The 26,209-nt window shown below is 38.3% G+C and overlaps 4 protein-coding genes across 5 annotated transcripts in view; 2 read left to right on the forward strand and 2 right to left on the reverse strand.

Moving 5' to 3' along the window:
- The window catches only part of LOC110378320 (PX domain-containing protein kinase-like protein), an 18,043-nt gene extending 15,279 nt beyond the window's left edge, over window positions 1-2,764 (forward strand). For both annotated transcript variants that reach the window (XM_021337529.3, XM_049844868.2), the window contains exon 11: window positions 679-2,764. In XM_021337529.3, coding sequence (XP_021193204.3) covers window positions 679-806 — 128 coding nt within the window. In that variant the 3' untranslated portion in view covers window positions 807-2,764. The remainder of the gene's footprint in view (window positions 1-678) is intronic.
- LOC110378333 (mucin-2) lies at window positions 2,755-6,711 on the reverse strand. Its single transcript, XM_064038256.1, has 3 exons — window positions 4,752-6,711; window positions 4,568-4,665; window positions 2,755-4,433 (listed from the first exon to the last, which is right to left on the reverse strand). Exons 1-3 carry the CDS (start codon window positions 6,068-6,070, stop codon window positions 4,375-4,377), a joined length of 1,476 nt encoding a protein of 491 aa, XP_063894326.1. The 5' UTR covers window positions 6,071-6,711; the 3' UTR covers window positions 2,755-4,374.
- On the reverse strand, window positions 6,572-23,322 carry LOC135116591 (uncharacterized). Its single transcript, XM_064038258.1, is given in 26 exon segments — window positions 6,572-6,713; window positions 6,791-7,063; window positions 7,344-7,670; window positions 7,673-8,512; window positions 8,515-8,696; window positions 8,912-9,114; window positions 9,585-9,706; window positions 10,086-10,257; window positions 10,818-10,988; window positions 11,671-11,854; window positions 12,745-12,948; window positions 12,951-13,096; window positions 13,178-13,566; window positions 14,081-14,200; window positions 14,382-14,522; window positions 14,869-15,006; window positions 15,567-15,662; window positions 15,777-15,882; window positions 16,307-16,447; window positions 16,722-16,855; window positions 17,039-17,332; window positions 17,823-18,021; window positions 18,103-18,350; window positions 18,353-19,630; window positions 19,633-20,465; window positions 20,468-23,322. Coding segments are annotated over 25 exon segments (9,591 nt in total). The 5' UTR covers window positions 23,142-23,322; the 3' UTR covers window positions 6,572-6,713; window positions 6,791-6,814.
- A 478-nt stretch (window positions 23,323-23,800) lies between these two features.
- Window positions 23,801-26,209, forward strand: part of LOC110378316 (guanine nucleotide exchange factor subunit Rich) — a 41,426-nt gene continuing 39,017 nt past the window's right edge. The window contains 5 exon segments of the mRNA XM_064037971.1: window positions 23,801-24,148; window positions 24,811-24,918; window positions 25,117-25,266; window positions 25,740-25,923; window positions 26,071-26,204. Of these exon segments, the coding sequence (XP_063894041.1) occupies window positions 24,008-24,148; window positions 24,811-24,918; window positions 25,117-25,266; window positions 25,740-25,923; window positions 26,071-26,204 (717 nt within the window). The 5' untranslated portion in view covers window positions 23,801-24,007.

Consider the following 26,209-nt stretch of genomic DNA (forward strand, 5'->3'; position numbering starts at 1 on the left):
CACATTGTCAAATATAGTATTTACCAAAATTCTTACCTTGCTTATCTCTATAATATACTACTATTATACTCCTCCGTATACAGGGTTATTGGTAAAACACTAATAACCTTGCAGGACTGTGTTACTAACATCATAAACTACAACTTTTGTTCTATGACTTTTTATAAAACTTAATACATTTGCCAAAAACAAACCTACAAGATTTCATTGTTCTATCTAACACATTTCAACTCTATTTTGCTATAGTGATAAAATTTGCGACGCGGGCGCATAAAAACGACTGACGGCCGCTCGTAAATAGGTCAAGTTCAAACAATCCCCCGCCGCCCGAGCCCCGCTCCCCTCCGCTGTCTTTTGTACTACTGTTTACCTAATTAGCGCTTTCTTTTGCTTCGCATAGACTTCGTAAATTTTAGAGCGTACAATTGAAATATTTTAATTTTTGTGTGAAAATTTTGATGAACTAATATCTGAGAATTATTAAAAGTCATAGAACAAAAGTTTTAGTTTATGATATTAGGAATATGGTCCTGAGAGGTTGTTAGTGTTTTACCTATAACCCTGTATAAATCGCCGTATATGGATGTCACTTTTCCGAAATAAAGATTATTCATATTTTAAAAGAGAAGTCCACCGATCTATGTTCACTTAACTACAACATTACATCCTCTTCCCCAGGTCACGACCCCCCCGGCACGAGCCCGAGCTCCTCCGGCGCCTCCCCCTGCGACGCGCGCTCGTCACTGCTGGCAGCTATCTGCGCGTTCGACAAGACGCGCCTCGTCAGCGTCGACGCCGACCGGTGAGCGGACAGCTATGTAGCTGTGGCATATGCGACCTAACTTGTATATGGGCCTGTTTGAAATGTATGGGGACAGGTAGTAAAGAGTTTGTCACTGTCAAAGTTTTATCGATATCGATATTGTTAAGTCATTTGAAATGCAGTTGATATGAAGGTATAGTTCATAGGGTGCGTCTACACGGTGCATGGAGCTGGAGCAAGAAAACATGCGCAAGTGACAAGTAACAAAAGCACGCGGGTCGGTATTTTGCTTTGGTACATGCGCGAGTCACTGGATCCGCACGTTTTTTAAGCACGTTGTGCAAGCTACTTGCACCGTGCAGATGCACCCTAATTTCAATAGAAATTTTAATAAGAATAAAGTCGATAATAGTTTGACAGTGAAAGCTCTGCGCTGCGCTTCTCCATACTTGTGTCTGTTGATAGATGCACTAATTTGAGCGTACGTATCAGGAACAGTATTTAAGCGGAGGGACCATGTGGTAGCTAGGGCTCAAAAATTTCAACCTAATCAAACGAGGCCATTTTAATCCCATCAATATAATTCAGCTGTGATGTAAATCGTAAACAAATCACGTATGCCATAGCTATCTGTTATGTAGTTGGAGCTCTCTTTTTAAATTGTTAATGTTAACGGTCGTTCCCGATATTCGATCGATCTGTTGTTTTGCTCACTATAGATAGGAAAGTGACATTACTTATATGAAGCTTTTGTCAAAGTTCTATCTCTAGTAAGCAAATAGATAGGATATTGAAAATGGCTGTTACTTACAAGTGGTAAGGAACTTCGGCGAAATTCAAATAACCGTTGTTTATATTGGTATTACTTACCAAAACTATGAAGGCGTTTTATACAAACAGTAAAAAAATTGAGCGTCCGTTGTTATCAAAAGTTTGAGTACGTTTTGTAATAATCAGTAATTTTCGAAATCTAAGTAAAGTTTAACTTACATGCTTAGCGCCTTGCTGAATGAATTGAGTGGTGTCTATATTTCAGTACAGAGTTAATCCTCTTTTTGTTTTATTCCATGATTTTCAAGAGCAAAATGTAAATTTGGAGATTATTCAAATGTCTGCATTAAAAGCGAAGGCGTATTACTTTCATCTCGACCAAACACATTATTCTACTAAAATATGAAATTACGTAACGATTGCAATATTGATAACAATTGAAATTATTACAATCGTAAAAAAATATAGTCACAAGTATGTATTAAAAAAAAAATGGAATGGTGCATTTATGTATTTTAAATTCGACTTGTAGTTTGTTTTACATTAACTACGAATCCCAGTGATATGTATTTATAAACTTAAAACTCACAATAAAGTGTATTTTAACTCGAAAATGGAAGAATTTAACTTATTTGGATATTTTCATTAGTATTTTATGTCATTTGTGGTGGTAAATTTAATCCACGTCTATTTATTGTATCAGGATTTCAGTATATATCTTATTAAGTGATTAATATCTGCAATGGTTAGGACATACATGGTAGAAATGGCTAGGTTGGCGAATCGGTTCCCTGTCGTGTATTATTTTTGGTGCTCGAAACAGTTATGTGTAAGCATAGTATGTGGATTGAAGCTATCACCAAATTTTAAGAGTTGAATTATTTAGTACAATGTTATAAATCATACAAATTTCAATGCAATGTGTAAACCTAATGTTAAGCTATTTTGATTTATATCGAACAAATATATGATATCAGAAAACGTAATTATTGTAGTTTTAAGTTCATCCAAGATCTTATATGATTATAGGAAGTTATTAATTAATAATTTATATAATTTTAAGTTTCAAAGTGATATGCGACTGGTCAGGCATTATGTTATTGGTTTATTATGAAATTATTTTTGGAATTATCTATGTAGAAGCTTTAATGTTCTAGTGTAAGGTACATAAATTATAAAATGTTTAATATATTTTGTTGTAAGTGTAAGAAAATATACAGTTGCGATAATCATTTGGCTTTTATTTTCATGAATCATAGAACAGAAACACAAATAATTCGTTTCTATTTATTTGTTAGCTTACATCTAGTTATTTATAAAACGTAACATAGCATTTCTTTGCCAGGAGATTAAAAATAAAATGTGGTTATCACTAAATTAAATTGAGATGTATTCAAACACGTGTGACATGTGAATGATTATTGCTCTGAGGCCATATTGAACTCAGTTATAGCCCATGTACCAATGGCCCATATAACTAAAAGCTGAGTCTGAATTGGCACATGGTCAAGCATATCCCTAAATAAAATACACAAAAACTTAATCTTTTAATAGATTTACAGAAAACATAAATGAAATCTGAACCTGAGATACGGATGTATTATTTCCGTGTTCATATTTAAATATAAAGTCAGACGTAATGTTTATCCCTACACGATAATACTTACACTAACATCTAAGTTATGTTTTACTCTGCCATTAATATAATCACTATGAATAAATCAAATAGGACACACAATCAAATTCTCACAGGTAAAAGAAACAAATTTATCACAATCAGAACGTAGACAACTGTACTTAACCTCTGCCAGTTGGAACTATGAACATCAAATAGCACTTTTGATTTAGAGGCAACACTAATATACAAGATATTTAGAAATTTTTTACCCCAACACTTATGTTAACAAGATACAATTTCCAAATATTGTGAGAAATTTAAAACACAAACAGTATGAATTTCAGTCAAAATAAACGCAAAACTTACTGAGTTTTGCGTGCGTCTCCTAAACTTGAACAACCATTGTATCATGTGCAATTAATCAATAAATGAGCCACATCATTTATGTGAAACAAACAGTAGAAAGATTAACTATACATATCTTTTGCTTTAGCAAAATATTGTAGTAGAAAATTATACTACTTTATAAGATTACACAACGAAGAAGCTATATTAGTCACTAAACAATTTGTTGTAGATGAACTCAAGCTTTTAATATAATTTATTTTATGGTAGATAATCAAACCAATTCAAATGACAAAAGTTACATAAGACAAAAGGTGAATGTTACCTGAATCTTCATAAACGTTTTGAAGAGGTAAAATATCTCTTATTATTCGAGTCAGTATTATTTCAGTTAGAAACACATTACTTGATTCGGAATACTCTGTTGACCCATCACGAATTTTAGGAAACTTGCTTTGCAATTCCTTTTATACATAGCAATGAAAAGTATGTTGTTAAAAGGTATTAACCATGTAAAGAAAAATAATTACTATCGATAACACTGTTTCCTCTCCATTTACCCTTTGAAATCATTAGCAATTACATACTGTAGTATTTAGACATGCTGTTAGCTTATTATAAGCTGCCATAATGTGTTAGTGTCTGTATTGAAACAAATAGTATGAATACATACAACAATTTTACCAAGTACACATATTTTTTGTGCCTGTTGAGATTACTTTTTTCTATTATGGTTGTATAGTAGAGGTACATGGCAGTAACCCTTTTTACGATACAAATATATTTTATTAAAGTGTTAATTCGGGAGTTACACTCACCGTATTGGCTAAGTGTTAATCTAGGGTCTAGTTTAGTCTTGGTTTATGAAGTCCGCAGTTTAATCCAGTTCAATGATATCATCGATGTCGTCCAAATCGAAATCCTTGAGCGTCATTGCTGCAAAATTAAAAGTTTAATGTTTACAAGTTGTATACATGCAAAATTTTGATCTATAAAGAATATTCTGCAATATTATTCCGGTAACTTGCCAAAATAAAACGGTACCTATAGAATTGTTGCTGAAAACTTACGTGCAGGTTTTTTCTTCTTAACCGGAGTGACGGTTACAGTCGCCGACTGACGTTTCTTGACTTCAGTTTTAGGTTTCACAGATGTCGCAGATATGTTGCTGTAAACATAATAAATATTGTTAAGTCAAAATATTCGTATCAATATTATTTGATTTTTAATGAGCTTTATAGAATGTTCACTTACGTTAGATCCACAGTCTCTGCGCGTGACGTGGTAGGTTTGCTCTCAGATACTTTTGTATTGGATTTACTAGCAGTACTTGATAATTTGCTTGCATTAACAAAACTATCAAAACTTACAACAGTTTTCTCACGAACATTCGAGGTGTTTCGACTCTTTGGTGTATCTTTACCCAACAAAGGCATAATTTTTTTCATTAGCATTTCCTTTTTCAACTTTTTCTCGACAGCTTCGGTCAAGTACTTGGGAACTTTATCCTTGGGCACTTGGGTGAGCTTCAGACCAGCAGACGCGGCAGGTCCGGCTTTACTCTTAGAGTCGGCTGCAACCACGTGCTCCACAGATATGTTGGGCTGTTTACGTATTCTCGAGATAGGATTTATTTGTTGGTTTAGTGGATCTGGCTTGGATGGTTTTTCCGGATAGTCGGCAGCCTTGATATGTATGACGTCCTTTAGTATGGACAGAGGGTTGTCTGGACTGGCGGCGCGGGAGCTGTTACTGCTGCTCGAACTACTGGATTGGCGAGTTTTATGTAGACTAGGGCCCGGTTTACTCGAGGTAGACGTGCAAGTTTTCGGAGTAATTGATGATGGTGTATCAAAACAAGTTAAGTCAATAGATGCAGAATTGTGAACAGTTGTCTTTGGAGTAGCTGAAATAATTGAATTTGTGAGATCAATCGATGGTGTTCCGTCAACGATCTGATTAGTCTTCTTTGGTAAGGTAACAGCCGAGGGTTTAGGAGCAACTGAAATTGTTTTAAGTGGTGCTGCTGCTGAAGTGCGTCCTCCGTCAAGTTGTACCTTCTTGTTGGTATCGGTCGGCTGGTCGTTCTTTGACTGGTTAACTATTTCGACTGCTCCTGATTTCGTTATTCGGATTATAGAACCTGGTTTGCAGATGTTCACTTTTTTCTCGGGAGTGGTCTTTGCTGTGTCCGCAGGAGTGGAATACGTTGCCGACTGGACGGGAGCTACTGAAGAATGGTTCGGTGTAGGTTCAGTATTTTTTGGAAGGACAGGCAAAGGAAGTGAATCGGCAGCCATGAGCACATATTTGGCTTCCCCGTCGCTGGAGGTGCCCACCTGGCGCAGGATGAGCTGTTGCTTGCTTCCCTGCAGCAAGTGTCCAGGCGCCGCGCTTGGCTGCGGCAGTGCCGTGACCACTTGTGCCGGCGCAGAGCTCATTTGTGGCAGTGAAGTGATGTAATGTGCCGGCGCAGAGCTCATATTTTGTGGCAGTGAAGTGATGTAATGCGGCGGTGCAGGGCTCATTTGTGGCAGTGACGCGATGTAATGCGGCAGTGGCGTGGAGCTCATTTGCGGCAGTGAGGCGAGCAGCTGCGGCTGAGCTACGCTCGCCTGTGGCCTGGCCGCTCGCACGTGCGGCGGCGCCGAGCTGAGGCGCGGCAGTGGCAGCGCCACGCCCTGCGCGCTGGTGAGCGACACGGGCACGGGCGCGGGGGCGGGGCGGGCGGGGGAGGGGGGCACGCCCGCCACTGCGCTGTCCTCGTCGTCGCTGTCCAAGCAGATGGTGCCGTCATTGGGAAGTATAGTGTCGGGCACGAGCGCTGTGGCCGCGCTGCTGGCATCCGCGCCCGCCTGCAGGAGCACATCTCTCGCCTTGCCTACGTGCGACACTACGGCCGGCGGCGACTTGAAATTCCTTATAATGATTTTAGGCGCTGTCCCAGACGTGGTGCTACTGCTCTTGCCGACCGTCACTCTGAACGGTGCCTCCAAGGCCTTGATTGGTTTACATACTATGTTGTTCAAGATGATGGGTTTATACTTGGGCGGTGTGGGCGGGGGCTGAAGTGGGGCAGGCGGAGCCGGGGGCGGGGCGAGGGGCGTGGCATCACTGATGATGAAATCATCGTCGTTGGGCAGGATGCACTCCTCGTGCTGCTCTCGCTCCGCCGACACTGACGGACTCGATGCTATGTACGAAGAAGACTTGATACTGAAAAAAATACGTATTTTGAATTTTAGTTTAAAATCTTCTTATAAGAATTTATCAACATTAAAATCTATACTTACAGGCCCACAGGCACCACTGGAGTGTTAGTAGTGACGGCAGTGGATTTGGCAGGCGTGGACAGTAGAGGAAGAAGACTGCACGGTGTGCATGGCCATCTTCTCCTTGATCATCTCCTCCCTGAGCTTGGAGGTCTTGGCAGTTTCCTCGAAGGTCCTCTGCGTGGCTATCATTTGGTGCTTCATCTCTATGCTGACGGCCGCATCTTTGGCTGACGCAGACGCCGCTTTCGGGTTAACGCTGTGCATCTTTTTTAATACATCTTTGCCTATTACCTATGTAAAAATGACATGATTAATATTATCAATAATGCCAAACAATTAAGAGAATGTCTTTATGAAAAAAAAAACATAAAAACACGCTTTGTAACGTTTCTCCTAATGGGAAGTGGGCCAAATTAAGATTCAAAGATTTTCTTACATACATAGTTACAACTGAAGCTAATATAAGCGTGGTAAAAATTCCAATCTCATTGAAGTTACCTCGTGAATTTTCTTTTAAATTCATATAGGACACATTTCGCAAAAAAATATACTTGAATTATAAGTATGTTACCTTGACAGCTATATCATAGATGGGTCCGCTGCACACGTCCTTGCCGGTCTGCTGAGCCTCATTGAGCGTCTTCAGCGTGCTGTACTGCGCCGCGAGCGTGGCCGCGTCCTCGTCCAGCATGGGGTTACCCACCAGGTATGTATGCGCCACTATGTTGATAAAGTTCTGGTTCTTCAGCAACGACATCGGTAAAGGAACTACTTCGTCATCCACCACGGGATCAACTGGCTTTTCCACAGACTTCTTTATATCTGCAGATTTCTCTGTAGTGTTAAACCTAGGTATCGGTTCGTCGTCGTCACTCAGTACAATACTAGGGTCGTCTCTCGCAAGTTTTTGGCTACTGGTCCGGGTTCATTGACCTTAGGTTCCTCTAGCTTTTTTTCTGCTTTTTTATAAATTTTGATTTTCCTATCCTTCGGCTTTATACGGCGAGGCTCAAGTGTAGGTGTAGGTACAGGTGCACTTGTGATTTTATCTTCAGGCTTATCTTTAAGTGTATTTTTAAACAAACTATTAAAATTATTAACATTATCAACAACTTCCTTGGCTGGACTAATATGTGACTCGTCAGCACTTAGAGTACTTTCGTCGACATCGAAAGTTGTTGACGCACTTGAGTTTTTTGACTTATTTTTCCCTTTACTAGTGATGGCTACGTTTTCTGGCTCGAAGTCTGAGTCTCTGTCATCATTATCGTCATCGGCTAAGTTGATGACGACGTCTTGTGCGATAGAATCTATACATTTTCCGGCGGCTATGGCAGCTTTCCTCTTGGTCCTGGGTCCGGGAGGGTCGCGGTGCGGCGAGCTGGTGGCGAGGGAGTTGTTGAAGGACTCGCACACGAGGTCGGTGGCCGCGCCGACCGCCACCTGCTGCGGCAGCAACACCCGCGCTATGCTGGAGGTCAGGTCGTCACTCATGTCCGCTTCGTCCACATATCCGCGCTGCACAATACCACTCACTTTCGCGACTAGTGTTGATATATCAGTCTTTGTTCTTTTACCCTGGAAGTTATATTTGAGAAGTATATCTGTTATTTTTTCCACCAATACTTCTTCTTGCTGCTCATCTAAGTTCGATTTCTCAGTGTCTTGTGTACTGGTGCTGGGTGTAGCAGGGTCTGCGCTCTTTTCGGTCTTCCTCGCGTTTCCTTTTTGACGTCTTTTATCGGTATGTGGCATTTGACGATGGTGGTCTTCTTCCCCTTCTTAGGTTTGGGCTCGTTAGGGTTGTAGTCGGGGCTGGTGTCTTCTGTTTTGACTTCAACGCCGGGAGGTGTTTGTTGCAAGTCCCCACTCCCTCGCTTGACTGCAACGCTCGGGATGTCCGTAATGAGTTTGTTTTCGTATTCTGTAAAAGACGAGATTTTATTAGTTTGAGAAGTTTGTGGCTTAGACAGCCGCAGGACCGCTCATATAAACAAACAGCAGTTTCTTGCGATTTCACCCGTGTCCCGGGGGAAACTTCCTTCCCGGATAATACAACTATGTTCAGTGCAGATTGTGTGGGTGCCTACTAGTTAAAGAATTATTATGAATTATGAGTATAATGAGTGGTGTACGTACGCTTGGTGGCATGCTCCTGCTGGAACTGCATCCAGGCGGCGTTGCGCTCGTGCTCGGGCAGGCCCTGCTCGGCCGAGCCGCGCAGCAGCGAGTCGTGCTCGTGCACGGCGTGCAGCGCCGCGTGCCGCGCCACGCGCAGCAGCGCCACGTCGCGCACGCCCGCCGCCACGCCGCCCGCCACCGTAGACCCGCCCTCGTCGAATCTGATAACAACCATTGGCTCATGTTACGCGGAGTTTTGCAAACATTTGTTTTTGTTGTTGGTAAAAATGCTGTCTCCGAGATAGGGGAATAAAAATAAACTTTATTGCAAAAGATCGAACTTTTATATAACCTAACCTTGTATATGGTTTTTAAGACAGTATATTTTAGATTTATATATTTTTTTTCAAAACGTAATTTATGTCCTCGTGAATAATTTTGAAATATGCGGGTACATAAAAATGTATCCCAAATTATATTTCAATAAGAAAACCGTGTTACACTATATTCCTGAACACAATCATCTACATAAAACCTAACAAGCAAAAATGTAGTAAACATTTCTTCGGTAACAGTTTTCCGTCTCTATTGAGACTTCGGAAACCAACCTCTTACTCAAAAGTTACAAGGGTTCTAGTACCTATAAGAAAGACCTTATTTACTTAAATGAATCCACTAAAGTAACACTTACTTGTACAGCTCGGTGAGCTCAGCCATATTGTAGTGTCGATCTATTTGCTGTTCGTCCACGACTCGGCACGCGACTGCCTGCTTCGTCACGGAACGCTCGTAGATCTTCTGCTCCATTGTACCCTGAGATGAACATACTTATTAATCGTAATATAGGTATTTCAAACTACTGTATGCACGGTGTCACAAAAAAAAATATCCTGAAACATCACAACCAGTAGATATATAGTTTTGCAACACCGGTTGTGAAGGTGAGAGATAAATTGCGATGAATTTAATTTCAAAAGTATGTATTGTTTGTTTATTTTGTTCCGTACTATATACAGTTTTGTGCAACATTTTAAGGAAACCCTGTCCGATACGAAGCGGTTTTACAGGTGTCACAATCACACAACCAAACAAAATATTAAACACACACAATCTTATTCCAACTGTATAAGACCTCAGAAAGTGTTGTATTTTATTTTATCACACTAACAATAGCTTTTTTATGACGACTTACCATAGCAACAAGTCGGTATATATAGCAGTCCTTCTTCTGTCCAAAGCGGTAGACTCGGAAGATGCTCTGTATGTCGTGCGCGGGGTTCCAAGACGTGTCCATTATGATGACACGGTTGGACGCCGTCATGTTCAAGCCTAGGCAGCCAGCGCGGGTTGATACTAGGAATAATCTGGAATAGACAGGAGATTATGAGTTTCAAGATCGAAAACTCAGATTGAGGGCACTCAATTTTTTGTGGTCTATTTTTTATATCGGGTGAATTCGGGTGTGTCGTAACTAAACACATTAAATCGTATAACATATACTTTATGATATTCTATGGTGAATTGTAAAAGAATAACCTAATCCATTCAGTAAGTTTGGCCGCAGGAGTCATTTTTCGTTTTTATAATTTACAACACCATGTGTATTGAATGTTTTGACCAGTTGACAGCTGTCAGATTTCAAGGGGGAATTTCTGTTGTTTGTAATGACTGACTTTTATAGGGTGGTCTAATTCTCGCACATTTTTATTCTATTTACTTTGTTTGAAAAAATCATTTATTTTCACGTATTTTATTTTTTTCGACATATATTAACTAGTATATTAACGTTTTTCATTTAATGTGATTAGGTACGAAACATTTTTTATATTCCACCAATGTCTTTAAGCAATAATAAAAATACAATTTTTCATTATATTACCCAGATTTTATGGTCAAAACAATGGCACAACAGATACAAACTCACTTGGTCTTATAGTTGTTGTCGGCATTGAACTCGCGGCACCACTTCTGTCGCACTTCAGCGGGCACTGACCCGTCCAGTCTGAAGTACTCGTTGCCTAGCGACCAATTCTTTATTTTCTTCAGAAAGTACTCTAGAGCGTCCAGACAGAACAGTGATGTGGAGAATATTAGCCTGGGAACAAATATTTCTATTTAGCCTTTTGCTTTCAGGTGGCTGATGGGATTGCCTCGCTTCTGCAGTGCGTCAACTATGTTTGCCGAAGCTCGAGTGGATGGCTTTCATGCCCTTATACGTAAGAGAGCAGCATCGCTGATGCGTAGAGTTAGGGGAAGTTCCAACAGCTACTTGCGGGTTATTGCAGATCATGTCCACAGTCCGATCTGGAGGCATTGGATAGGTCTGCATGTAGGGTAGGCGTTGTTTTGTTCTTCTCCCCATTTTATTTTATTGTGAGTACAAATAAAATTACTAACATAGTTCTTAAGTTGTTATCTTTCATGTATTACTAACACTATATGGACCGAAAACAAGTCTGAAATAAATGAATTGAATTTTTTCTAGCATGGTGGGTAGTTTTCTAGTTACTCCTGTTGAGATCGGCTCTAGTCTGACCGAGGGCAGCTGAGTAAAAGTCTTTTACGTGTGGAGCGCCTGCCTATCTAACCTCCTCAACCCAGTTACTCTGGCAACACCTCTTGCGAAGACTAGTTGTCAGGCTTACTTGAGTACCTACCCGTAACGACTGCAAAATGGACAAATGACTAGAACTTAACACACCTCCAGCTACCAGAGGTCTGATCCCTGAGGTTGAGTTTGATCTTCTCTAAATCTTAATAATATGCTTAGTACTTACACTTTATCCCCCAGAGCGATGCACTCGTCTAATATCCGGAAGACGACGACGAACTTGTTGGAGCTGTCGAGCGTCTCCAGCATCTTGCCGCCGTCCATGTACTCCAGCCACCACAGGTCTTCGGCAACATTCGGCTTTATCTCCTCCAGGTCTTCATTTGCAAGGTCGTCTTCTATCTTCTCCGCTGTGGATTGAGAAAGGAGGTTAGAGTTGGGACGTATGCTTGAGAGCTGAGAATTCGCATATTCTGAGTGGAAAAACATCGATATTTCAGCATGCTAAATGAGTCCATTATATTCGAATGCTTGTATTCTATGAATAAACAAAATTAGCAACTGGTTCTTTAAATATATGCAATATGAGATGAGATATAATGATAAAGCCGTGAATTTTGAGGCGATTAACCTAAGGTTGATTGGTTACAAGTGAAGCTTATGAATAGTGCAGAGAGATTCAAGCTCATGAAATGTATAATACCTGTATTTTCCTCTTTCAATTCCATTGCTTGAAACATAAATGACAGTAATTGGTACAGGGTTAGTAATGGTAGCATACATGTGCCGGTGGCGAATCTAACGTAGTTGTTGTCAGTGTGGGCATGCCCTCCTCCTACGAGCCTTTTCCCAATCATGTTGGGGTCGGCTTCCAGTCTAACCGGATTCAGCTGAGTACCAGTGCCTTACAAGAAGCGACTGCCTATCTGACCTCCTCAACCCAGTTAGTGGGTAGGAATGCCCACAAACCCAATTTACTTGTGACGTCATGTTTCTACTTGTTATATATTTACTCCCCTTACATACTCTTTTACGTATTCCCTTAAATACATAATTATGCACTCCCCGTATAAACTCCCTTATGTACTACCCCTATATACTCCCTTCATGACGTGAATTTAATGAATGTGAATTTTCAGCCATATTGAATCATTTGATGTATGTGCCTTAAACCTTTTGTTAAGGGGTGAATCCCCCCTGACATTGGCACAGAGTACATATTAAATACGAAGCTCATTTATCGAAGCCAAGTCACACTATCAGCTGTTAAGATTTTGACACCAATTATAATTAGTCTTACCTTTCAATTTGGCCTTTTCATCGCGATCTCTCGTCTTCGTATGAAAGTTATGCAGCACTTGAGGGTGCGACCATATCTTCTGCAGAATATGGAAGTCCTTCAATATGCTCTGTTTAGACTGCTTGCCGTAGGTGCGCAAGTAATGTTTGTACAAGTCCCACTGGCATGGTGTTAAACTTATGAATACTGTGTACTCGTGTTTTTAGGCAAGTAAGGATATAATACTGAAGCCTCCTGCCTTTGAAGACAGCCTTCTAATACTTTGTGCAGGATATGTGTACGAGCTTTCATTAGCTTTATGTCTTCTTCTCGCGAGTCTCTGTGCTGACCGTTCATTATTGGATTTTCGAACCTATTGAAAGGAGGTAGAGGTTAGTTTTACATTAGTATAGTAAATACTCACACAAATAAAAAATGGTTGATATGTTCTTACCGATTAGAATACTCCGAGTAAGTCCCCAACAAATTCGGCTTGACAAAGTTAACCATGCAATAATACTCTCTCAAATTGTTCTGCATCGGTGTTCCTGTTAGAATAATCCTTCGTTTCGTGACCACCCTGCTCATAGCTACCGCGAGTACCGAACAATCATTTTTGAGTAAATGTCCTTCATCACAGACCACTATATCCGGACCGGGGTCTAACAAAGCTGTTCGTATTTTGTTGACGATGGTCGGGCGAACGTCATCGAGGTACGGGTCTAAGGTGGTTAGACTTCTGAAGAGTTCGTATCCTATGATGAATATGCCACCGCCGTTGTACCAGTCTTCGAGTTGGTAAGCACGCTCGTATGTTTTCTTTAGTTTCGATAGTTCGAATACCTGAGAAAGAGTTTCCAGTTTAATAAATGGTTACGTGATTACGTCGTACGTAATAATAATATGTACATATATTACAAAAAAACAGGCAGCCTGAAAGTATCAAAGCAACAGCGAAACAAGCAGTTTCTTAGACATACGTTTTGGAACACAAGTAATGATAACCATGTGCCACCAGGTACACTACTTGAATGGTAATTATCACATATAGGAGTTACATACCTGGCATTTCAGAAAAACCTTATCCAACAATGACAAAGTAAATTACTGCTAAAATAAATATGAGTGTCTATTACCTGTAATTTCCTTTTTAGCTTTCGTGGCTTGAAACCAAAACAATTTAAATTTTCAAATGGCGCACAGCATTTCTTCATTATGCGCAACTCCAGTTTGGAACTTTGCGCAAAGTCAAAAAATGTTGCGCAATTTTGCGCAAAACAAGATACCAACTGCGCTATTTTTATATTTCAAGTTATGACTCATTAAAATACACATAACTCTTTCTATATAAAGTTACCTTGATTTCATTGGTGACAGGTCCGATCCACTTATGGATTTCGTCGACCCAGTTGAGTACCGTCGACAAGGGACAGCATACGAGGACCCGTTGCATGTTCACGCCAGGGTGTGTCAGTACCTGTGAACAAATGTCATTATCAACTTAATGATAATCATGCTATTAGAAACACTGAAGCGCTTTATAAGACTTCCATTTAAATGTGAAAAGGGGGTGCGTTGGGGGGTGCTGTCTTTTTGTACTTGTGACGAGAAAAAGTTAAAGTTTGAATGTCTTAAAATAATAAAAGAAAAACACTAACCGTATGCAGCAGCGCTAATACTTGCAGAGTTTTGCCGAGTCCCATGCAGTGCGCGAGTATACAGCCCCCGCCGGGCCGCCCCGCCTCGATCTCCGCCAGGCTCTCGAAGCAAGCGTCCCACATGAACTTTACACCTTCGTACTAAGGGAAAATCCATGTAATTGTCATTATTTTACTACAAGAGAGAATATAAGGTACAACATTCAACTACAGAATTTGCCATTTTCAGAGGTACCAGGGTTAACGTAAAGTTGGAGAAATTATATACGAATATCTCTCGACTGACATCAGATATAAAACACAACCTTATTATAAAACGTGAACTTAAAAAGTAGGTGCTGGCTTAAGTGAGGTTTACACCATTAACTTTTTGCGAGACGATGGTGTAAACTTAGTCCTTAAGCCAGTTCCTTTTCAATACCACGTTTTATAATAAGGTGGTCGGTTTATCGAAATTTTTTAAAACATAATCTGAGATGACACAAACCTGATGGGCCTTCATGACCTTGGTAAAGAAGGGGTGAACGGTGACGACGGGCCGGTTTTCCTCGAAGTCATACTCGAGGCACACTTCGTCGTTAATGACTAGAACGTTCACGCCTTCCTCGCAGCCCAGTAGCTCCCTCTGTGAGAAAAATATATGTCAAACTTATAACAGCCCTTTTTTTTTTAACGACGTCAAAAATCATCAAATGACCCCTCCCGCTGTGGGTTAGCAGCGGTGAGGGAGTGTCAGACTCTTACTAACTAAAAACCGTCGTGTTCCGTCATAGGCCTTTTATGTACCAGGGCCGCGGTATCTCTTTCGAACAACCCGCAGCCCCGGCAGGCCTTAGCCCTGCTGGGCCCCGCTAGGGTTGCTGACATCTCTTTGAGGAACTTATAACAGCCCTTATATTCGTATGAGATTAAAAAAAAATAGAAACATATCACATCATAGTACAAAACGAAGTCGCACCGCGTAGATTTTGCAAGCTATGCAACGGAGTTTTATCTATTACTAGGTTATTACTAAAATACAGAGTTACAGTTGTCGAAGATTAAGCAAGATGTTTTTGCGCTAATTATGCGCTTTAATAGTATAGTATGTAATAATATACTTTAATAATATAGTTGAGTAAGTAATAAGTAGTTTTAATCGGTTAATGTGCTAAAAATACAAAATAACGGTACAGTGGTACTCACCAGCCTGGTTTGCTTAGCATTCAGTCTTCTTTTTCTCTCAAATTCTTCCATATTCGCTACAACAGTACTGCGCGCTAGAGACTTTTTATCGATAACCTGAAAATCAATTTAAAGGAATATAAAAGGTATAGTAGTATAGGTACACGAAGAGTCCAGAGAAAAAATAAACTTAAAAAAAAAAAAAAAAAAGTATTTTTTTATTTTACCTACCTTCCTAATATTACGCCGTCCTTTATATAAACTTCCTTGCGCTTGAGACCTTTTTAACATATACATCGAGTCTGACGATTCACCAAAGAGTTCCCTTGATAATATTCTGAAATTATACAAAAAGTTTAAGGTTAGGTATGGTGGGTAAGTATCTTTTCGATAAGCGGGAGCTGTTATAGATACACGAATAAAGCCACAAGAATAAGCAACGTTGATGCAAATGTTGTATTTCCCTTAATTGGCAATATGTATCAGAATAGAACCCAAGTTTTTTATGTATTGTGTATCTGTTATGTGTATATAAATGCTGTGGGTGAACCTAATGAATAAAACACTTCTTTTTTTTTAACGACGTCAAAAATCATCAAATGACCCCTTCCGCTGTGGGTTAGCAGCGGAGGAGTGTCAGACTCTTACTGACTAAAAACCGTCGTGTTCCGTCATAGGCCTTTCATGTACCAGGGCCGCGGTATCTCTTTCGAACAACCCGCAGATGAATAAAACACTTAAACTTAGTTTTAGATCCTTACCCAAGTTGTTTCTGCCTCTCCAGAAACTTCTTGGCAGATCTTCGAGGGCGGGTGCTGCGACTGCGTATGTGCGAGTCTGGGAGTCCGCCGCGTCTCTCTATGAACTCGCTCACTAGCTTCGCGCGTTTGGCGTCGTCCAAACTGGGTGTAATGAGATAATTTTATTATTACATATGTATTACCAGATGATTAGGGGTTCAATACTGTTTTGTTTCAGTATTTTGGGCTTTGTTGCCTTTATTAGGAAGTATTGCCCTTATTAAGGTATCAAAATCAAGAGAGATAGAAAGTGGGAACTTTCTATTTGTATCTAATTTAAGCTTTGAAACTGTACAAAATAAAACCCTTGATGAGTTGCATTATTAGCCACGTATTTAAAGACCGGAAGGAGTAGTAATCGATAACATAAAAGTACCTAGATTGGTCCTTCTTGCCCATCCTTTTAAGAAGCTTCTCTTTAGTGCTAACCCATTGCTTCTCTTCTTCAGAAGATGAATCTTCTTCATTCTTAATTTTGCTTGTCGATGGTGGATTTTTTGACGCACTTTTCTATGAGTAAAAAAATAATAAACATATAAAAAACAATTAATTTCATAATATTAATTTGTGATCAAATTAAGTCGATTACAAATAAAGCTCAATTTTATTGTTAGTTTTCAGCTAGTAAAATATCGACTCTAGCAAGATGTAATAAGCAACATAAAATTACATTACAAATAAACCTTTTGTTACCTGTTTATTCCTCGTCACGGGTCCTTTAGAAGGAGTTTCGTTAACATCGTCCACCACTACCGGAGCATGCAACAACGATAGCTCCTTATTCATCATCTTATCGGCAGTAAGCATCAAGTCTCCACTATCCGGTACAGCGGCAGCTTCCTTCTTCTTAGACCTGCCACTCTTAGACTTGGGTCCTTGAGCCTCGTCGGAAACCTCCTGTTTCACTTTGATAGGAGCATCGGAATCGCTGTCATTGTCGTCCATTAGCAGATTTTTGGCTAAAGTATTTTCGGAATTCCTCGGGGCCTGTGGATGACCAAAAAGTGTTATTCATTTATTGCAAAATGTATCCTTATCCTAGGTTCACATGTCCCTGTTAAGACGCAGCAAATGAACTTAAAAACTAGATAGAAAGAGTGGAAGCGTTGGCTACGTTGCACTCTCACTGTCAACAACTGAACCAAATCTAATATATATTTAATTTTGTAGAGAGATTGTAGGCGATTGTAATATTCTACTTTTTATTAGGTTGTGGCAATTATGTAACTCGAAACATGGATATAGTCTTAAATTCTAAAAGTAAATAATTAGTAACCTTTGTAGTTTTACACAGTCTGTCTACATCTGTATACTCTGCTAACTACTGTGGGTCTGCTAGAAGAGATTTCATGAGAAATAAGCAGTACCTTCGTACTATTTTATGTTACCTCTACTTTTTTCATGAGTTTACTCTGTACATAAATGGTTAAGTAAATAAATTAAATAGTTAAAAAAATGTAATAAATAGGATACTTACAATAGGTGGAGCGACCTCATCATCGATGTTCGCTCCTTCATCTTCCGAAGCCTCCAGCTCGTTGCAACGGTCGGAGTGCGCGGGGCTGTTGGAACGGCTGCCGACTTCCGAGGAGCGCTCGCCTAGACCATCCCGCTTGGACTTCGCTTTACATTTACCTAAATTAACTGATCTGTTCAGAGAGCTCAAGTTTGTCAACCTGGAAGAAAATGGAGTAAAAAACTTAATTTATAGATCTTTATAATAAATTATGTAAATAATATGAAAGCGAAATTTTTACCTGTCAATCTCCTGGTCTCGGTGATTTTTGGTAGTAATGCCTTGGTATTCGAAGTAAGTCTGGACAAATGATTCAGGCAGCTTTTCCAAAGCCACGCACGAGTTTTGATACAGTTTTAAATCTTCTGTGTTAAGAGGATAGCAGTGCCAACCGTGGCGGTCTATAAATGTAGGTTTTAAAACTATTTCTTCTTTAGTCGCAGTTTCGTCTTTTTTCGAAATTACATCTTTTTTCGATGTGACCTTTGATTTTCTTTTTGACATTGGTTGGTCTTCGTTTTCAATATTATCAAATATAGGCATAGTAGGTTCACATTCCAGTAACTCCACAGGCTCATCAGAAATGAGGGTCCTTCTGGAATGTTTTTTTCTTTATCTGCCTTCCTTATTTCATTTTCGTTTTCTGGAATAATCTTATCATAAACATATTTCATGTATTTCTGATAAGTAGACATCTCGTTTTGATCTATAGCTGTAAAACCAGTGAACGTTCCTACGTCATCCCCCACTTGATCTGTCGAATCAACATTATTGCACTGTATTTCACTTTCTGTAGCTTTACTACTAGTCTTTTCTGATTTTGATTTCTCTTGTTCCTTTTTTCTTCTTAATCGCAGAGGCAAGTTTTCAGTTTCTGAATCTGTAGAATCATCTTTTTTCTCTTCTTGTCTTATTCTATCTTTCATTCTTCTTGTTAAGTTTGCAACTTCATTATTCGGCTTTTCCTTCGTCGTTTCTTTGTTAATAGTCTTGGGATCAACTTTGTTCTGCTTGCCTTTACTACGTTTATCAGGTTTCTTTTTCCCAGCAGCCTTTTTGTTTCTAGAACTATCTTCATCTGAACTACTTTCCATTAAACTCCCTTTAGCCGTTTCTATAGACAAGGGTTCGTATGTCTGCGGTACTAGTAGACTCATACTCATGTCATCCTCTTCGTAATCGGGCTCATGTTGTCTGCGTACTCTCTGTCCGCTTTGGGTGAATATGTCTCCCTCATGTAATCCATACATTAGCTTGTTAGTGTTAACAAAGGATTCAAAAGCATCGACATCGTAACTGTTACTGTTACTCCTTCTCAGTATTGGTTCAGCATCAATATGTTCTACACCTTCGGGTTTTACATTAGGTATAATTGTCATTTCATCAGGTGCAGGGCATGGTTCAAGTTTCACATGCACCTCTGCATTTTCAGGCAATTCATCCAGTGGTTCAATTTTAATATGGGCAACACCTGATATAGGATCCTCTTCAACAGCGTCAGAATTGCTATTAATAACACATGACCTAAGCTCTTGCATTTGTAATTGAGATACCCAATTGGTCTCATTTTCAACTTCATCATGTTCATCAGGTTCATTGAAATCTGGCTCATAATTGTCTTCATTATCAAATTCGTCCAAATAATCCGGACTATTTTGGTTTTCCATATGAGATTGTTCAAGATTTAAGAAAGCTTCTTCTGACAATGTATTCACACTATTTATTGTTAAGCCCTCGATCATAATTCCGTCAATATGTTTATCTAAATTATATTGATTCGTGTCAGATAGGGAACCATTAAATCTCTTTGCACCAAATGTTTTACTTGCTCAAAAGCATATGATTTTAATGACTTTGGTGTTGAAATTTTGACTTGATACATTTCATGTTGTTTCTGTTGTATTAATTCAACACATAAGGAGAATAATGACTTAATTTGTTTTCTTATTTCAGTAGGTTGTGTAACTAAATTTTTCGAAGAACTCGTGGGAATAAAATAATTACTTTCTTCTGTACTACACCTTGTGACTTCAAAGTTTATATGTTCTTGTTTGGACTCCTCCTCGTCTGATTTCGATATAAGCGCCACTATTCTTTGAAGGCAGAGTGTTGTAAGCGGCAGTACAGTCAACATAACATTAGGTGTTGTCATCTTTAAGGGTGTTGGGCTCAGCTCCGTGGTGTTAGCAGCTCTACCAGTAATGACTCTCAGGCACAGACGAAATAATGTCACTGGCTGGTGTCTGTCATCTGTAATTTCATTTTGCACTTGTTGATAAACATTCTTCACATGTCTTTTATCAAGCATACGATTTTTGACAATCCGAAAACAAAGTTTGAGTAGAGTTTCTGGGCACTTTAAAGTTTGGTTAGATATTTGCTTCGAAGCATGATTTATCTCTGAGGTACTGGTATTGCGTGCAGCGCTAACACCACCACTTTCAGAATAAGTGACATTGTTATCAAATTCAACTGGCTTAACAACAAAATAATTGCACACACACTCTGTGCCCACATGTAGCCAATCCGTGGTTATGTAGGGGGCACAAATGGATATGGCTTTCTGGCGGTAATAATTCTCAAAAAAATCACTTACCATTTTGTTGTGATCTTATTATCTGGAGGTTTTTTATTTCGGCTGTCCTGGGCTAAAAAAGACTGGGTAGGCTTGACTTTCTTTACCATTACTGTATCATTTATCCATACAGTATGCCGCCCCTTAATTTCGATTTTTTTATTTTCTGGTTGCTTTTTAGCTATTTTTATAGAAAGTTCTTTGTTAAGAAATACAGTTTTAGGGTTAAATTTAGGTTTTTCTTTAGATTTAGGAGCAGGAGACGACTTAATTGGTTCCTCCACTATTTCACAATCACTATCACTACTTGCAGGCTTGGCTGGCACTACAACATTTGGTACTTGTCTACATGATGACAAATTATTACTTTCTAGAAATGCTTCATACTGTTTTGCAAGATCTTCTTCCATTTGTATAAGATTATGCTTAGCAAGTTTAAATAACAAAAAGGACTTTCTTACACAGTAATCCATCTTCATCGTGTCAGTAACATGGGTTGTATTTATTTTCTTTTTAATAAAGTCTTCAGATTTTTCAGTCATCAATGTACCTAACTCTGAAGTAGTTTTTACAATACTGTTCAGGAAAAAACATGCTTTTTCTGATTGTTGGGGGGTCAAAGTGATGTTGTCCTTCATGGGTATATCATAGGGTGGACTGGTTTGTACACCAGTAGACGTGGTTTTAATTAATTTTGTTTGGCAAGATATTTCAATGCTTTTCTTAGCCACAGGGTCTATTACAGGAATTTCCAGAGTTTTATTCTCAGTGGGTTCTTTTGCAGATACTTTTTTTATTTGTAAATTTGTACCTTGAATTTTCTTAGCAAGGAAGTTTTCAAACTCATTACTAGTACCCCACAGTTTGGAGGGGTGTGATTCGGAATCGTCATTTGCAGCTATAACAGCAGGTTTTAAGCAAATCTCTACATCATCACTTTCTACATCCTTAGGTGGCTGACTTCCAGTAGCCTTTTTACGTGGAGACTGACTGTCAGATTTCTTGCGTAACTTTTTCCTCTTTTGTTTACTAAATGGTTCATCAATAAGCTCGTTCTCTGCTTCCGTGTCAGTTGACTCTATGTCTTTATTTCCTCTTCGGCCTGGTACATATTCATCATCTGAATAGTATCTGTTACCTTTTCTTCTTCTTGGTTCATCATCATCAGACAACTCTACATTAGCAAAAGGATCTTCATCAGAACCTTCATCATACCGTAATTTAGGGACTTTTCTACGAACAGGTCGTTTTGAGGTATCCTCCACAAGTAAATCGTTGTTAGCATTTTCTTCACATTCTTTATCTATAACACTGTCTACATTATACTCAAAGTCTGACATTACTGGCATCTTGCTACTGCGTTTAGTTGGAGTATTGACCTCTCCACTGCTTTCTAGAGTAAGTTCAATAATAACTTTATCCTCAGTGGTTGAAACTTCTGTAGTATTATTATTTTCAGAACTATTGCTCTGAGTTTGTATACTTTTTAATGTACTGAGACTTAATTCATCTGTCACATCATCATCTGACTTAATGCTTCCAAAATCAGAGACACTTTCATTTGTTTTGGTGTGTACTTTTCTAGACTTACCCTTTCCTTTTTTTGTGGATTTTGTTTTTTTATTAGACCTACCATCATTAACAGGTAAATTATCTATACTTGTATTTGTAGAATTGGGATCCTCATTGTTTTCATCCAAGTTGTTATGGCTTTTGAAATTACTTAATGAGATATCATCATTTCCAGAAGATCCACCATCACTGAAAATTTTACTCTCCGACTCTATGTTTTGTTTCCCTTTCTCTAAGCATGATAACTCATTATCCTTGCTGTCGCTTATAATGGGGGTTGTCCCATTCAAATCCTCGGAACTGATTAGATCATTTGACGGGATATCTGTTTCAACATTTATCTGGTTGTCAATATTTACATCTGATCTTGGTCTCCTAGGTCTACCCCTCTTTCGAGGCAATGATGGATCAACTAATCTGTTATTATCAGAACCACTCAGCTCACTTGAGAAGTCCCTGTCAGTAGGCAGTGAAACTTTTCGTGGACGGCCCCTCGCTCTCTTGCCATTACTGGATACTATGTCAGAATTCTCTGGGTCTGAACTAAATGGAGTATTAGAGATATTAGAATGTAGCTTATCTATTCCTGATTCCGGAAGATCAGATTTCACTTTAGGTTTTCTACCTCTTTTACGGGGAAGGGTGCTGCTAATAACAGGGGATTCTTGTTCAGAATTTACTGAGATGTCACTATGGTTTTCTAATGAACCTAGTAAGATACAGTTATTAGCGGGACCGTCGTAATCGGTTCCTGTCACACGTTTACTTTTTCTGCCTCTTCTGCTAACTTTCTTTGATCCACTATCCTGGTCAAAATTGTTTGCTTGGTCATCTACCTTTACAGTCGTATTTGTGTTCGAATGGGCTACTGTTTTCTGCTCAATACTGGTATCCATATCGTCTGTGTTGTCATTGACTGTGCTGTTTATTTCGTTTTCAGTAGTCACAACTACCTCATTATCATATGAAATGTGACTTAACTCACCGCGATCTGGTTCTTTAGGCTCCGTGGTTGCTACTTTCTGAAGAACTATACATTCCTCTTCTTGATACATCGAAACTGCTTGGAATTGTTCAAATGCATCCTCGGGAATACAGAGGTTGTTTGCCTCCGAATCTATGTTTTCAGTCATGTTGTTAGAATATGACGGCTCAGACCACTATAACAGTTACATGCTACTTATTTACACTATAGACGAAGACTAATTGGCTTATAATTACTTTTATTTTCATAATATTTAAAGAATTATTTTAATTTTCTGTTGTTAGCATCGAATTGCTAAAATTTGGTGTTGCCAGAACTATCAACTTTAATTTCGCCTTCAAATATCGAATAGAATAGGTAATCGAGTTTCTCAAGTTGACGAAATGTATTTACGGAAAGATTTTTTTCGGTGTCGCACTGTGCAATTTCAGTAAAGAAGAAAATAATTTTCTTTGCATTTTATTTCTTTACAATAAGCCAAGCTTTAAAAAGAATAAATCTACTGTATAACTGCATATTCTGATGAACTGGATGTTCGAATTTTATTCACTGTAATTTTAAGATGATTGGTATAGTTAAATATCCATTGTAGCTTTGTAGCTCTCAATTTAATTGATCTTCAATCTTCACCTATAAAAAAAGTTTTCTTTTTAGAATATCAAAAACTTACGAAGAAGTCGTTGACAGTATATGAAAAACACGCGAAAAATAATACTGATTCTTGAAAGGCGTTTTTTCATTGTATTTTAACACGATTTTACATATTATAATGACGTTTGACGATGCATTACGAAACGAAAATTTTTATTTCATTCATAAAAAATGACACATGTCATATAGTGGCGATTTGTGTGTTGACGTTTTTACGAAGCTTCTTTGCTAGATTATTAAATTATTATAACGAATCATATCAGAACATCTTAATTTACAACAGTAATTTATGAATAACTTCGATCGCAGTGTTCAGTGTTTCGCTGAATTTGACATAAGAGTGGCAAATGTTTTATAATCAAAATGTACTTTCCAATAGGATGGCCCAAAGTTCTGAAAAATCTGGGTGCAGATAATCAAATTATAAAACAAATCGTTTCGAATAGAGACAAGATATTGTTTGCTTCACTGAGCGATGACTGCCTCGCAGTGTGGTTCTGCAAGGTACGTTAATCATTTTGTAAACATTGAGGTCATATTGACAAACTGCTTGTACAATCATCATCATTCCATGATTTGCTTCAGAATAATCATGTGTTCCTTTCTTTTGGAGGTGTATGTTTTGTTCTGCTAATGTATTGTTGACAGTGTGTTTACAATGGAAGAAAAATTAAAAATGTTTGTTAGATCTTATCTGACAATCTAATCTGATTGTATCAATAAAAAATATCTTCAAATGCTTTTGGTTATAATTGCACTAGGTATTGGCTGTAAAATCTGCTGTTCTTAATTCAATTTAATGATCATGGGAGTTATTTTAAGTAATAATTCCTAGAACTTGGGGTAAATTGAAAATTATAAATGTTGTAAGTCATTATCAGAAACTTTTCTCACATCTCATGATCATCAACACGACACATGCGGTGTTTACCTTTAATTAGGTGTGCAGTATTTGTATTCTTAAGAAAAATAAGTTATGCATGGTTAGCTGTAATACCTGTTGGTAAACCATAAATAAATAAATAAATAAAAATCTATATTTCTCAATAGAAATCCATTATTTGAATTTAGGGAATGTGTCTTTTCTAACACGAATTTCGGAAGATTTGTAGTGTGAATACTGTCAACACATTTAAATCTAATTTTCTTATGTCATTGTCTTCCAGCCAACAGTACCCATAGTGTACCACAAGAGGAGTACAGAATCTCTTCAGCGACTCGGCGTCAATGTTGGAGTGGAGTGGAAACCCGACTCATCTATGATATGTATTTCTGTAAGTTTTGATTTATAGATTTTATTATAAATGGGATGTTTGATGTTAATGAAAAGCTGTATTGTGCTGTGTGTAGAACTATAAAATGCAATCTCATACAAACAAAAGAGGAAGTGGAGTTAAATCTTGTCAAAATATCTTATTTTGCTGAATATTCTATTATTTATTTTAACGTAATGTGTATGATCTCTGTTCCAGACATCGGAAGGTCATCTCATACTGTACAATGTAGAAGCCCACAGTGAACAGACAGCGTATCAGCAATATGACCCGCCCACCGCAAGCTTGAGACGAGACTCCGCTGAACTCTTCGTCAAGGAAGTTATACCATCACTGAAAATCACCTTGGTATATTATCAAAAGAATATTTTTACATATCTTTGCTAGAAGCTTACATTTGGTTTATAATAAAGCAAATTAAATTATAAAAATTGCAATGTTCACTATGGAAAGAATTCAAAATTAATAACAATGTGCGTGATACGTGGCCTACTTACTGCACGATAATAATACGCACACACAACTTCTTTACAGTTAATTTATGCACAGAATATGCATAAACTTCCTCTAAATAAGCTAATTTATTCATTACTTTGTTAGAGGCAGCTATGCGTATAAAAGTATAAGCAATATCACTAAATAAGTTTATTATTTAAATAAATTCATAGCTTTCGTTTTCACTTATTATCATAAATGATTAACTTCATTTACATAATTTATCTTTACAGAAACTGCTAAAATTCTAAAACAAAATCTGAAAAGTTCTGATTTATGTGATATTATTATGACACTAAATTCATTAACTTAATTTAATTTTCCAGTTAAAAGAAGTATTAGTATGGGATGGTCAGATCACTCGCATGTGCTGTATATCAGGCACCGAGATCCTTGTCTGTACCACACGAGCCCACTTACTGCGGTACCGATGGGACGGCACACAGAACCGGGACTACTGTCTTGATCTTGGAAGAATACCATTTTCTATTAATCAACAAGTTTCTAAGGGTAATATGACTATTTTTTGGATAAAATAATTTTTATTATAACCTGTATCAGGTCAAATACATTTTGATACTTTATAGTTCAGTCCAAGTGTTAATAAACCTTTAGAGAGGACTGAATAAGCAATAAAAAATATTGATATTATTTCAGCTGAGCCAATATTAGAAGACAATACACATGTAAATGATATAGAATATTCCCCACTAGTGTGTGGTTTTGGGATAACACTGAATGATGGACGGGCGGCGTATCTCACCGCGCCTAATCTCAAGTTTGATCCTAATGTAAG

This window comes from Helicoverpa armigera, chromosome 15 (genome assembly GCF_030705265.1).
Source record: "Helicoverpa armigera isolate CAAS_96S chromosome 15, ASM3070526v1, whole genome shotgun sequence".
Lineage (NCBI taxonomy): Eukaryota > Metazoa > Arthropoda > Insecta > Lepidoptera > Noctuidae > Helicoverpa > Helicoverpa armigera.

What these genes read in the sequence shown, in the direction of transcription:
- LOC110378333 (XM_064038256.1), bottom strand. Translation starts at nt 6,070, where the DNA reads ATGAGCTCCACGCCACTGCCGCATTACATCGCGTCACTGCCACAAATG. An exon ending in GCAGAGACTGTGGATCTAAC is followed by an intron (nt 4,666 to 4,751) that starts GTAAGTGAACAT and finishes TTATGTTTACAG; the next exon opens with CAACATATCTGCGACATCTG. An exon ending in TAAGAAGAAAAAACCTGCAC is followed by an intron (nt 4,434 to 4,567) that starts GTAAGTTTTCAG and finishes TTAATTTTGCAG; the next exon opens with CAATGACGCTCAAGGATTTC.